At 39.6% G+C, this 14,767-nt stretch overlaps 1 protein-coding gene across 1 annotated transcript in view; it reads right to left on the bottom strand.

Moving 5' to 3' along the window:
• Window positions 1-248: 248 nt before the first annotated feature.
• slc13a1.S (solute carrier family 13 member 1 S homeolog) overlaps window positions 249-14,767 on the bottom strand; it is a 31,375-nt gene continuing 16,856 nt past the window's right edge. The window contains exons 10-16 of the mRNA XM_041588527.1: window positions 14,444-14,542; window positions 14,254-14,355; window positions 12,170-12,273; window positions 11,219-11,328; window positions 10,076-10,237; window positions 1,456-1,593; window positions 249-1,020 (exon numbers count right to left, since the gene is read on the bottom strand). Coding sequence (XP_041444461.1) covers window positions 874-1,020; window positions 1,456-1,593; window positions 10,076-10,237; window positions 11,219-11,328; window positions 12,170-12,273; window positions 14,254-14,355; window positions 14,444-14,542 — 862 coding nt within the window. The 3' untranslated portion in view covers window positions 249-873. The remainder of the gene's footprint in view (window positions 1,021-1,455; window positions 1,594-10,075; window positions 10,238-11,218; window positions 11,329-12,169; window positions 12,274-14,253; window positions 14,356-14,443; window positions 14,543-14,767) is intronic.

The raw sequence follows: 14,767 nt of genomic DNA, 5'->3' as shown, positions 1-14,767 counted from the left end.
ATAATCCAAATTTTAAAAATTTTCCTTTTTAATTTAATTTAACTTTTTAATAATACCTTGTACTTGATCAAAATTAAGATAATTACTCTTTATTAGAAGCAAAACCAGCTTATTGGGTTTATTTAATGTTTATATTTACATGTTTACATTTTCTAGTAGACATAAGGTATAAAGATCCGTTATGTGGAAAACTCCAGGTCTCGAGCATTCTGGATTACAGGTCCTATACCTGTATATTTACTCTATACATACAGTATATAAAATTGCTTGGATAGTTATTCATGACAAGTCAATTGTCTCATTTATTCAAAACAGAACTTTAATTAAATTAAATTATGCATATCATGTGTGACTTTTATGTTTTTTTTAAAAAATGTATTCCCTAGATAAACTGACATTTTATTAGGTTTCCCACAACTTAAAACATGCAGGCTTGAATCGTTGTTGCTGTTCATGGATATAGGTGTCAACGTGTCATAAGTAGCAATTCTGAGCATTTTGTTGCCAGTCTGTGGAGCTATTAATCACCCCAGGGACATGTCTCCAGTCTCCATTTTGTCCTGTAAACTGAAGTCTGTTCTAAACAAATGATGGTTGAAAATAATGCTCCATTACAAAGCCTTATATTTGTCATATATCTCAATAGGAAGGGCCGTAAAAGGGTAAATAAAGCTTTGGAACTCACCTGAAATTAGTAAAAAAACGAATATGTTGTATGAGAACATGGCAAAAGAAAGTGGGGAAGTTACCTCGAAAGAAGTTGAATAAACTACTTTTAAGCCTTATACTAATTCAAACTGACATGGATCATACAGAATAATGAGAAGTATATGAGCACTGGTAAAAAGATGTTCCACAGAAATTACATTTCTTCTATGGTATTGTACTGTTTGTTGGAGAGGTGATGATAGGTGCCCAGGAAGGATACGTATTTAGATTGAACATTGGAACTGCCCATGTTGATATGGCCAGCATTACCACAAGGACACCCATGATATTAATTCCAAGGCCAGCTTTCACCTATAAAAAGAGGATAATACAAAAAATAGCTGAATAGCTGAATAGCTGAATCTACAATAAATGGGATTTGAATGTTTCTTGATTCCAACTTAATTGAACACAAACACATTGATTCTTAATTCATTACTCCATCTTCCCTTCAGAGAGACACTCAGCTAAAAGTACAGTAAGAAAATATGTATAAAAGGCATTAGTTGCTGTCAGTGTAACAGAGCTCTTAAAGTATTTTAATTCTCTTCAATAAGGGGCAACAAAGCTACTTGCACACTCAACTCTGTTGTGGTGCGTTGTATTTGAAGAGTGCTTTGTTATTTTCTGAACAAAATTCATGGCAGATTATTAGCTAATGCCTAAACTGCAATCTGCTGTTGCTGAATTATGGTGTACAACTAAGTTGCTAAAGAAAATAAATGCACAATTTTGCAGGTAACTTACCATGTCCATAACTTGCAGGTGACCATAGGAAAACACAATAGCATTTGGCGGGTTGGCTACAGGAAGTAGGAAGGCAAAAGAGGTGCAGAGAGTTGTGGGAATGAGGATATATAGGGGGTTTACGTTTATTGCTTCAGCCTGTAAAAAACAAAATGAAAACAAATATAACAGAAGCCTACATGACCAGGATATCTATCATTATGTCACATTAGGGGGCAGATTTATTATGGGTATAATTGAAAATTCAAATTTTTGAATTTTTCTATGGTCAAAACAATCAAATTCAACTAGGGAATTATCCAAATTCAATTTCAAGTTTTTTTAAAAAAAAAATTGAATTTTCAAGATTCAACATACTCTGGCCTTTGAATTTGAATTCGACTATTCGCCACCTAAAACCTGCCAAATTGCTGTATAAGTAAATGGGAGAGGTCCAGTGAGCAATTTGGAAATGTTTGCAGCCTTCCTGACATTCAATGTTTTGTCAGAGAAAAAGCTCGAATCCTGTTTGACTGAATTCAATACAAGTTTTCAATAAATTCTTATAATAAATAATCAAATATTGGAATTTCTAGTAAAATCTAATTCATGTGAGTTAAAAAAAAAGTCACATGAATTCAAAATTCAGATATTGATAAAAGTGCCTTCCCCATATATATTTATCTATAGTGGATGGTAATCAGGGTCTCAGCCCCAAGGTTAGTTTAGAACAAATGAACCTCTTAGTTTATGTTATATAGGCATATAGTAGACTTACAGATTGCATACCATTGTGAGCATTAGTGCTGATAAGAAAGTGCTTTTATTAAATAGAATTCATTTCAGGCAGACAAGCCTATATTATAACTATAGAAACTTAGAGTTGTACTGTTACTATCTATACAATTTGCTTGATGCTAACTGCAGCTAGATGTAGAAAGAATTACACCAGGTCTTATCCGAGTGCTCTTTGAAGGAAAGATTATAATGATCGGTTATGTATAGGGATGTAGCGAACGTCGGAAAAAAAGTTCGCGAACATATTCGCGAACTTGCGCAAAAACGCGAGCGGTTCGCGAACGGTTCGCGAACCCCATAGACTTCAATGGGAAGGCGAACTTTAACATCTAAAAAAAAAATTTCTGGCCAGAAAAATGATTTTAAAGTTGTTTAAAGGGTGCAACGACCTGGACAGTGGCATGCCAGAGGGGGATCAAGGGCAAAAATGTATCTGAAAAATCTGCCTGTGTGTGCTTGGAAGAGATAGTGTAGGGGGAGAGCTGTTAGTGATTTCAGGGACAGATGATAGTAAGTTTGCTGGCTAGTAATCTGCTTGATACTGCTCTGTATTGGAGGGACAGAAGTCTGCAGGGATTTGAGGGACATTTTAGCTTAGGTAGCTTTGCTGGCTAGTAATCTACTGTTCTCTTTAAACAACTGCCATACGTTGACCTTGTAGGCATTGTTTGCCCAGTTTTTTTGGACGCAGCCACTGAAGCACAGTTGCCAGAAAAAATATGCCATATAAATGCTGAAAATAGTCATTTTTCGCCATACGTTGACCTTGTAGACATTGTTTGCCCAGTTTTTTTGGTTGCAGCCACTGAAGCACAGTTGCCAGAAAAAATATGCCATATAAATGCTGAAAATAGTCATTTTTTGCCATACGTTGACCTTGTAGGCATTGTTTGCCCAGTTTTTTTGGTCGCAGCCACTGAAGCACAGTTGCCAGAAAAATTATGCCATATAAATGCTGAAAATATGCATTTTTTTGGTTGCAGCCACTGAAGCACAGAGGCCAGAAAAATTATGCCATATAAATGCTGAAAATATAAATTTTTTTGGTTGCAGCCACTGAAGCACAGAGGCCAGAAAAATTATGCCATATAAATGCTGAAAATATGCATTTTTTTGGTTGCAGCCACTGAAGCACAGAGGCCAGAAAAATTATGCCATATAAATGCAGAAAATATGCATTTTTTTGGACGCAGCCACTGAAGCACAGTTGCCAGAAAAAATATGCCATATAAATGCTGAAAATAGTCATTTTTTGCCATACGTTGACCTTGTAGACATTGTTTGCCCAGTTTTTTTGGTTGCAGCCACTGAAGCACAGAGGCCAGAAAAAATTAAACCAGTAGGGTTTGCACCCTAGTTTGTAACGGTGGCGGAGGGAGGAGGAGGACGCTAAAGGACAGCTGTGTGTGGAGTCATGAGGCTTGAAGAGAAGGACAGCTGCATAGAAGTCAGAACAAGTCTTCCGGCGTGCAGTAACCCTCCGAGATCCACCCCTCATTCATTTTAATAAAGGTCAGGTAATCGACACTTTTGTGACCTAGGCGAGTTCTCTTCTCAGTTACAATCCCTCCTGCTGCACTGAAGGTCCTTTCTGAGAGCACACTTGAGGCTGGGCAAGACAAGAGGTTCATGGCAAATTGTGACAGCTCTGGCCACAGATCAAGCCTGCACACCCAGTAGTCCAGGGGTTCATCGCTCCTCAGAGTGTCGATATCTGCAGTTAATGCCAGGTAGTCCGCTACCTGCCGGTCGAGGCGTTCTTTGAGGGTGGATCCAGAAGGGTTGTGGCGCTGCCTTGGACAGAAAAACATTTGCATGTCTGACGTTACAGACTGGCCAAAGGGCTTTGTCCTTGCAGGTGTGCTCGTGGCAGGATTACTGGCACCTCTGCCCCTGGAATGTTGATGAGTTCCTGAAGTGACATCACCCTTAAAAGCATTGTACAACATGTTTTGCAGGCTGGTTTGTAAATGCCGCATCTTTTCGGACTTGTGGTATGTTGGTAACATTTCTGACACTTTATGCTTGTACCGAGGGTCTAGTAGCGTTGCGACCCAGTACAGGTCCTTCTCCTTAAGCCTCTTGATACGGGGGTCCTTCAACAGGCATGACAGCATGAAAGACCCCATTCTCACAAGGTTGGATGCAGAGCTATCCATCTCCGCTTCCTCATTATCAAGGACTGCATCATCCACGGTCTCCTCCCCCCAGCCACGTACAAGACCAGGGGTCCCCAAAAGGTCACCACTAGCCCCCTGGGAAGCCTGCTCCTGTTGGTCCTCCTCCTCCTCCTCCACAAAGCCACCTTCCTCCTCTGACTCCACTTCTGGCACCTCTCCCTGCGTTGCAGCAGGTGCCTGGGTTCGTTCTGGTGATTCCGACCAGAAATCGTGCGCTTCCAGCTCCTCGTCACGCTGGTCTACAGCCTCATCTGTCACTCGTCGCACGGCACGCTCCAGGAATAAAGCGAAGGGTATTAGGTCGCTGATGGTGCCTTCGGTGCGACTGACCATATTTGTCACCTCTTCAAAAGGTCGCATGAGCCTGCAGGCATCGCGCATAAGCACCCAGTAACGGGGGAAAAAAATCCCCAGCTGTGCAGATCCAGTCCTACCACCCAGTTCAAAAAGGTACTCGTTGACGGCCCTTTGTTGTTGCAGCAGACGTTCCAACATAAGGAGCGTTGAATTCCAGCGAGTCTGGCTGTCAGAAATCAAACGCCTGACTGGCATGTTGTAGCGCTGCTGAATGTCAGCAAGGCGTGCCATGGCTGTGTAGGAACGTCTGAAATGGGCCGACACCTTTCTGGACTGGGTGAGAACGTCCTGGAATCCTGGGTACTTGGAGACAAAACGTTGGACTATTAAATTTAACACATGTGCCATGCAGGGCACATGTGTTAAATTGCCTAGTCTCAACGCTGCCAACAGATTGCTTCCATTGTCACACACCACTTTTCCGATCTGCAGTTGGTGTGGGGTCAGCCACCGATCGGCCTGTGACTGCAGAGATGACAGGAGTACAGATCCGGTATGGTTTTTTCTTTCCAGGCACGTCATCCCCAAGACAGCGTGACAACGGCGTACCTGGCACGTCGAATAGCCTAGGGGGAGCTGGGGGTGCACAGGTGTGGAGGAGGAGAAGGAGGACCCAGCAGCAGAGTAAGAAGAAGAAGAAGACGAGGTAGAGAGCGATGGAGGAGTAGAGGTGGTGGCAGAACCGCGTGCAATCCGTGGCGGTGACACCAACTCCACTGTTGTTGTTGAGCTACCCATTCCCTGCTTCCCAGCCATTACCAAGTTCACCCAGTGGGCAGTGTAGGTGACATACCTGCCCTGACCATGCTTGGAGGACCATGCGTCAGTAGTCATATGGACCTTTGGCCCAACACTAAGTGACAGAGATGCGGTAACTTGGCTCTGCACATGTTGGTACAGGTGTGGTATTCCCTTTTTAGAAAAAAAATTGCGGCTGGGTACCTTCCACTGCGGTGTCCCAATTGCTACAAATTTACGGAAGGCCTCAGAGTCCACCAGCTGGTATGGTAAAAGCTGGCGGGCTAAGAGTGCAGACAAGCCAGCTGTCAGACGCCGGGCAAGGGGGTGACAGTCAGACATTGGCTTCTTACGCTCAAACATGGCCTTCACAGAAACTTGGCTGGTGGCAGATGACTGGGAATGGGAACAGGTGGTCAAGGTGGAAGGCGGAGTGGAGGGTGGTTCAGACGGGTCAAGGAGAGCAGAGGTAGAGCAGTAAGATGCTGGACCAGAAGGAGTGTGGCTTTTAGTTTGCCTGTTGCCTTTGAGGTGTTGCTCCCAAAGTGCTTTGTGCTTGCCGCTCATGTGCCTTCGCATAGAAGTTGTACCTATGTGGCTGTTGGGCTTACCAAGGCTCAGTTTCTGACTGCACTCATTGCAAATTACAATGCTTTTGTCAGAGGCACACACATTAAAAAATCCCACACTGCTGACTTTTTGGAAGTGTGCGATCTGGCGGTAACAGTAGAAGTTGGCGGCATTGGCGGCAATGGCGGGTGCGTTGGCCGGCTGAACACAGGTGCCGATACATGTTGTTGCCCTACTGATCCCTGCGGGCTGTCCTCCCTGCTTCTTCTAAGTCTTATTCTCCTACTGCCTCTCTGACTCTCCGTCTCTCCATCTGAACTACCCTCCTCTTGCTCTCTTCTACTAGGCACCCACAAAACATCAATCTCCTCATCATCATTCTCCTCAGATGCATCAATTTCTTCTGACACATCACAGAAGGAAGCAGCAGCGGGGACCTCCTCCTCATCACTCATTATGTCCATCTCTGTCGTGTTCTCTGCCAGAATTAAATCTGGTGTAAGGTCCTCATCTCCTTCATCTTCTTCTGGCAATAATGGTTGCGCATTACTCAGTTCAAGAAACTCATGGGAAAATAACTCCTCTGACCCCAGTGAAGAAGGGGCACCGGTGGTGGAGGAAGTGTTACGTGGGGTGGCCATAGCAGTGGAGGATGAGGAGGATGTTGTGGTAAAGTTAGAAACGGTAGAGGATGGGGTGTGCTGTGTAAGCCAGTCAACTACCTCTTCAGCATTTTGGGAGTTCAGGGTCATTGGCTTTTTAAAACTGGGCAATTTGCTAGGGCCACAGGATTGCATAGCAGCACGGCCCCTAGCACGGCCTCTGCGTGGCGGCCTGCCTTTGCCTGGCATTATTTTTTAAAAAACAACAACAACAACAAAAACTCAGTTGGTTTTTCTGGAAACGATAATACACACAGCTAGATGGCGGGTTGAAGAAAACAGTGTGCAAATAATGCCTACAAGGTCAACGTATACACTACTACAGCGGTGGATACGGATTACGTAAAATATATTATGGCTGCTTGAAAAAAGTCACTCCGGTGTTTTTTCTGGAGACGGTAATATTATGGATATTTAGACAGAATGTGAACAAGGTCACACAGCTAGATGGCGGGTTGAAGAAAACACTGTGCAAATAATGCCTACAAGGTCAACGTATACACTACTACAGCGGTGGATACGGATTACGTAAAATATATTATGGCTGCTTGAAAAAAGTCACTCCGGTGTTTTTTCTGGAGACGGTAATATTATGGATATTTAGACAGAATGTGAACAAGGTCACACAGCTAGATGGCGGGTTGAAGAAAACAGTGTGCAAATAATGCCTACAAGGTCAACGTATACACTACTACAGCGGTGGATACGGATTACGTAAAATATATTATGGCTGCTTGAAAAAAGTCACTCCGGTGTTTTTTCTGGAGACGGTAATATTATGGATATTTAGACAGAATGTGAACAAGGTCACACAGCTAGATGGCGGGTTGAAGAAAACAGTGTGAAAATAATGCCTACAAGGTCAACGTATACACTACTACAGCGGTGGATACGGATTACGTAAAATATATTATGGCTGCTTGAAAAAAGTCACTCCGGTGTTTTTTCTGGAGACGGTAATATTATGGATATTTAGACAGAATGTGAACAAGGTCACACAGCTAGATGGCGGGTTGAAGAAAACAGTGTGCAAATAATGCCTACAAGGTCAACGTATACACTACTACAGCGGTGGATACGGATTACGTAAAATATATTATGGCTGCTTGAAAAAAGTCACTCCGGTGTTTTTTCTGGAGACGGTAATATTATGGATATTTAGACAGAATGTGAACAAGGTCACACAGCTAGATGGCGGGTTGAAGAAAACAGTGTGCAAATAATGCCTACAAGGTCAACGTATACACTACTACAGCGGTGGATACGGATTACGTAAAATATATTATGGCTGCTTGAAAAAAGTCACTCCGGTGTTTTTTCTGGAGACGGTAATATTATGGATATTTAGACAGAATGTGAACAAGGTCACACAGCTAGATGGCGGGTTGAAGAAAACACTGTGCAAATAATGCCTACAAGGTCAACGTATACACTACTACAGCGGTGGATACGGATTACGTAAAATATATTATGGCTGCTTGAAAAAAGTCACTCCGGTGTTTTTTCTGGAGACGGTAATATTATGGATATTTAGACAGAATGTGAACAAGGTCACACAGCTAGATGGCGGGTTGAAGAAAACACTGTGCAAATAATGCCTACAGGGCAAATAATGCCTAAAAGGTCAACTTATACACTACTACAGCGGTAGTAAAATAAAAAAAAGTAAAATAAAAAAAAATGAATATTAAAAAAAAAAAATTAAAGTTGGTGCTGCTGAACTACTAGGAGCAGCAGATTAGCACACCAGTCCCACTCCCCAACACTGCTAGACTAATAGCACTGGGCTCTTATAGTAGTAGTAGTAGTAGTAGTAAAACAACAAAAAAATAAATAAAAGCAGTCCTTACAAGGACTACTGTTATTGCAGCAGTCAGCAGATGAGATCAGAAGCAGGACAGCTGCCCACTGCAGCTACATACAGAGCACTGCAGTAGAAGGTAGATTACTAGCCAGCAAAGCTACCTAAGCTAAAATGTCCCTCAAACCCCTGCAGACTTCTGTCCCTCCAATAACAGAGCAGTATCAAAACGATTACTAGCCAGCAAACTTTCAACTGTCCCTGAAATCACTAACAGGCAGCAGCTCTCTCCCTACACTATCTCTTCAGCACACACAGGCAGAGTGAAAAAACGCTGCAGGGCTTCGGTTTTTATAGGGAAGGGGAGTGGTCCAGGGGAGAGCTTCCTGATTGGCTGCCATGTACCTGCTGGTCTGGGGTGAGAGGGCAAAAAAAAGCGCCAACAATGGCGAACCCAAAATGGCGAACGTCGCGCGACGTTCGCGAACTTCCGGCGAGCGCGAACACCCGATGTTCGCGCGAACAAGTTCGCCGGCGAACAGTTCGCGACATCTCTAGTTATGTATGAGATGGTGGGTGGTGACACAGTCCCTAATTGTGAATGATAGAGTGAAGTCAAAATTGGCAGGGGAAAGGAGTGTACGACATTCTGCTTGTCAGACAGCTATATTTTTGGTGATAGACCCCATTTAATGCTATAACATTTAAATATGTTTATTGTTTGATGTCTAATGTTATGTTGCAGAAGATGGAACAGATAAACATGTAGCAAGCATGTAGCCAAATCTTACTACTGGATTTTAATTTTTGGTGGCAGCTTCCATCCAGTTTATGTTTTTAACTATATGTTTTTTATTATTAATTTCCCTGGTTGTCTACTGTTGTAAAATTAGTTATTTTCTCACAAACTTAAGTGGGCTTTGTTAAATTCCTTTATATTTTGGGGAAAAAAAGAGAAAGAAACCACATGTACTTATTAGATCAGTACATTGTTATTAGGGATGCACCGAATCCACTATTTTGGATTCGGCTGAACCCCCGAATCCTTCTCAAAAGATTCGGCCGAATACCGAACCGAATCCGAATCCTAATTTGCATATGTAAATTAGGGATGGGAAAGGGAAAACATTTTTTACTTCCTGGTTTTGTGACAAAAAGTCACACGATATCCCTACCCGCCCCTAACATATGCAAATTAGGATTTGGATTCGGTACGGCCGGGCAGAAGGATTCGGCCGAATCCGAATCCTGCTGAAAAAGGCCGAATCCTGCCCGAATCCCGAACCGAATCCTGGATTCGGTGCATCCCTAATTGTTATAATAAATATTTGTAACCAAAGAAGATGTGTTCCAGTCTCTTGGCCTGTGATCTCACACATCAGCTAATACAGGATCTGGTTTGTGTGTTACTGAATTTAATTAATAAGAATAATACATTAATTAATATTCATTAAACGCTGTGCATTCTTTCAACTGAAAGGCAAGTTAAAATTTTTAAGGAAGAAACAACATTGAAAAGAAACAAACAAACTCACCAAAGGTGCTAAAATAGGCAAGAATATTGTTATTGTAGCTGGATTGCTTGCCACTTCAGTTACTGTTGTAACTATAATACATGATATAAGAACCACACTCCATATTGGCAATGACCCAAGTGGAGTCATCTTGTTGGCAATCCATAGAGACAGACCTGATACCTGAAGAATTTTAGATACAAAGTGTTATAGCACTAGGGTTAATGTAATAATTATTACATATCCTATAAAATTAACTGGGTAATTTGAAACAACAGCCCATATACAGGTATAGATTTGTTTAGTAAGATGTGTCTACATACTTACAGATGAATCCTGTCGCAGCTGTAAACACCAATTTATTATTTCTAACACTGGGGCGTATTTATCAGGTTACAAGAGGCACATTCTACCACTTGCTTTTCACTTACATAGGCTTTTTAGGGACATATTGTTTGAAAGGTAATACTGAGAGTTTAGTCTTTGAAAATATGTCCCTAAAATTACCAAACAAGTGAAAATTGAATAAATAGATGCCATACACTGTAACAATTTAATGTACAAAAAGACCAAAAGAATGGTCCATACCTAGTGATGGGCAAATCTCTCCCGGAAGAAAATTTGCGAAAAATCTTGAAATTCAAACGTTTTCACGAAAAAATAGTGCAATTCGAACGTTTTCACAAAAAAAACTAGCAATTCAAACGTTTTCACTATAAAATCGAGCAATTTGAACCTTTTCACGAAAAAAGTGAGCAATTCAAACCTTTTCACGAAAAAAATCAGAAATTGACGCTGGCAAATTTTCACGGGAGATTCGCAAATTTATTTACCGGCGGTGAAATGCAGGAATTTGCTGTGAATTCGTGCCAGGCAAATTTATTCGTCCCTCACTATCTATGACTTGGCTTTATAAAGGCTGATGTAACAGCTGAAACATTGGTTTTGCATTAAATTCATCTTTTCATAAAGATAAAACCTGTAGATGTGGATTTCCTTCAATATATAAAAAACAATTCTATATGATCATGGGGCCTGTTTTGATGAATTGCACATGGCTGCTGTATCCATGGTTTTCATGGCAAACCTCTCTACTAAAGAGTATGTGCAAGATATTATGAGAAGCTTGATAGGTGTTAGCTGTATGCTCATTAAGCATGTTACCTCACAACCTTCCGCCAGGGCAAAGCCACCTCCAACAAGTATACAAATATCCCATGGCATACAGGCCTGAAATTCCTTCCAAGTGATGAGTGGAACATAGCTAAAAGAATCTGTAGAAATATAGATATATTCTTAACAATGTTTCAATGTAACAAAAGATAGCTCAGTATCGGAGCATTGCTAATAAGCCATCTTTAATAAATATGCCTTATTTGTTCAGGGGGAAACAACTTACAGTAAGCATACAGTAGTCTTACATTAAATGAAAGGCTGTACTGATTTGCAGTTACAGTATATACAGCAAACTGAATATTATTTACACATTAATGGTGCCATATTATGAGGAATACACACACAAGGCTATTAAAGTGACCTATATAATGATATCATTGTTCAGCTCATGTCGTTTTCCTGCCAAACTCATCAACATCCTCCCACACCGGCAACACATTCCATGGGCTTTGTGATATTACTAAAATTATCCTCTCACATACCAGTCTATACATTCCATTTATACATTTTTATTAGAATCCATCATAATATATTGGGCATTGGAAAAAATTAGAAGATTAGAGTTATTATACCGCTATAGAAAAAAAGCTAGTTTATTTAAGATGCTAATACATAAAAGGGGATTCTAAGTGGTCTACTGATTTTTTTTTTTTTTTGAAAATTTCTATATGAACTAGGCAGTAGAATGTTCAATTTTATGGTTTTGCCTTGTACTGTAAGATGTAATAAAAAACATTCATGTATCTTAACTAAAATAATAGCAAAAAAGTATGTTTAGAACTGCCCCCTATTCATTAAAAATAATAAAAATAATAATAATAACAACCAATGTTTATTAAATAACATATGATAGATTATACATTTCATTTTAAAATCACATTTTACACTTTACTTGTGTGCAACACAATAAATGTTCCCAACAAAACGACCATACTCAACTGCTTTCGTTATTGGTTCCCCGAATCCAGGGATATGCTGGTATGATAAAGAACAGAAGGCCCAAAAGCAAGGCAGCTGTAGAATCTGTAGCATATCCAATATACCTAATAGACAGATAATTTCTTTAAATCAGCTTGAAATGGAAGAGTATACTTTCAATTATTGTGTAATGGTTATCAAATCCATTTGTTGGAAATACTGTGTGCTAAGTACCTTGCAAATAATTATTTTATTGGTTTTTCATCAGTGGTATGAATCAATGTACGTTTAAGTGAACATTTTAATTATTTTTTCAAGGGGAAGTTTCACTTTTATAAATAATCCACTAAACTGTATTGTATGCTTAATAATTATTTTTGATAAAAAAAATATCTGTTTGTAAAAGACATTTATTAAACATCTGCTACAATTTAGTGGATATTTTATTATTAATATATATATATAAGATACTATTTAAATAAAGATCAGTAAATGATATCTTTTAAAAACACTTTGACAGCAATGCTATTACAAAGCATAACTTAAAAGCAGCCGCACTCTTTCCTTTGCATGTAACCAGCATTATATTCTGTGAGACCCATAGGGTTAAATCCTCTATTATCTTAGGAAATCTTGGTTGCTGTAACCTATGCTAATGGGAGGGATGATTTCCCAGTTAGCCCAGTTATGTTAAGTATAGTTCTTGTCTATGGTTAATACTTTTCCTTTTTGGATTTCATCTGTTCTACAGGGTGGGTGTTACTTGGGAACTTGGAACATAAGGCACAAGTAAAGAAGAGTGCCCTAAAGGAACCAAAGCCTTAGAGAAAGTCTATCCAACAGTCAAATGATTTGACTTATTACTATAGATATACCATAACCTGGATGAATCAAAACCTTCAAAGACAATTGTCTGTTGTGTTTTGCAGTAGGTGGGAAGTACTAATACTGTGTTTGGAAGCAGCCAACGTGTACCTCCACCTGTTCTCCTTTGTACTTCAATCCAAGACAGCATGAATTTGTCACAGCAACACTGTGGCCTTATCTTTGCAGAATCATCCAAGATCGCCAGTTTACCTTTGTAATTTATTAACATCCTAGTAGCAACAACATGATCCTCAGATCTGATTAGGTGTTACTGAAATTAATATTATTAATATGCGACTGTATATCAGTTGTTACTACAGTACAACGGTATGTATTATGATTATGAAAATAAAGCTTATGTTTTAACTTGAGTTTGGTCACATATTGTATTGGATATGGAATGCTATTAGCCAATTGTAACTGCTTTATGCAAGTAAAAGAGTCACACTACACCCCTTTACTAAATATTCTATGGTTTATGGTGAAATATTTCTGTTTTGATCATCTCCTAACAACAATACCTCAGAAAAATCAATCCAAGTGTCATATTCTTTTCCAATCACTAATGCTAATTGAACTTCTAACCTAAAGATTATGTATAAAACCCCTCTAAGACATCTGTATTTTATAAAAAAAACAAACAAACAAAAGCCTTAGGTGTAGACATTAACCCCAATATAAGGTCCCATGGATCATCTTGACCTCTAGGATACTTTGGTTTAGCTTTGCATTTTTTTGTGCAAGCAATTAAACTATCGGGCAGAAGGTGGATGGTTTGAACTCCTTTATTCCACTACCTCGTGCTGTGTGGTTCAAATTACAACAAACATAATGTAGGAGTCCATATTGATATATGACCCATCATTCTGCTTCTTTAAGTATCTGTATTATCCTTTTATTCTAGGGTATTGGGGTGGTAAGGAAACAGGGGCTTGGATAACTTACAGGGCTGCATTAGTCAGTTATATGGTGTATCTATAACTCATGTTGTCATTAACTTGTTTCTTAAATCATCATACAATGAACAGCTGAGTAAAGATGAGTGCAGTCCTAAAGTCTGCATATATCTTATAAACTGATTAGAGATAGTGGTTCTTAAGGCTGAAACCATGGAAAAGAGAATACTTTGAGGTATAACTATCATTTAGCATTGTAGTGCTTTTGCAGTATGTGAGGGCAATTTGTAAGTCTGTTTCAAATTTGTTCAAAGTACAATATGTTGTTATGAAACCACTCACTTTGGAAACAGAGTAGACCATCCAGGAATAAAACCAGGATCTCTGGTGAACCATAGCAGAGCCATTAATATGAACAATATGAGAGTAATAATTTCTTGATAGCTGTAATAAAAGGGTGAAGGAACAAACTGTTATTTTTCAAACATATATAAATATTTTGTTTTGTTAAAATGAATTACATTATACAAACCTTATTGGTCCAAGCTTTTCATATTCATCCTTAATCACTTTTGCAGAAGCTTTTTCTCTGTCTGTCTTTTCCTTGCCACATTTGAACATCTCCTTAAAGCTGAAGTTGTGAAGAGATTTTTAGAATGAACAAAAATAGGTTTTTATCAGCTTTTCCCCTGCTAGAATTGGTAACTACTACCAAGCCTGCCTAACTGAGGTAAGGATTGGCCATGTTTGAAAATTATATCCAGTTCTGTCTTGTTGTGATACAGTTGTAATCCTATCATGTGAATCTTTGTGTTTTTATAAGGAACAAATTTGCCTATGGGCAGTTACCTATAGC

This window comes from Xenopus laevis, chromosome 3S (assembly GCF_017654675.1).
Source record: "Xenopus laevis strain J_2021 chromosome 3S, Xenopus_laevis_v10.1, whole genome shotgun sequence".
NCBI lineage: Eukaryota > Metazoa > Chordata > Amphibia > Anura > Pipidae > Xenopus > Xenopus laevis.
Note: the sequence above shows the minus strand (reverse complement) of the source record. Positions and strands in the feature narration are given on the sequence as shown.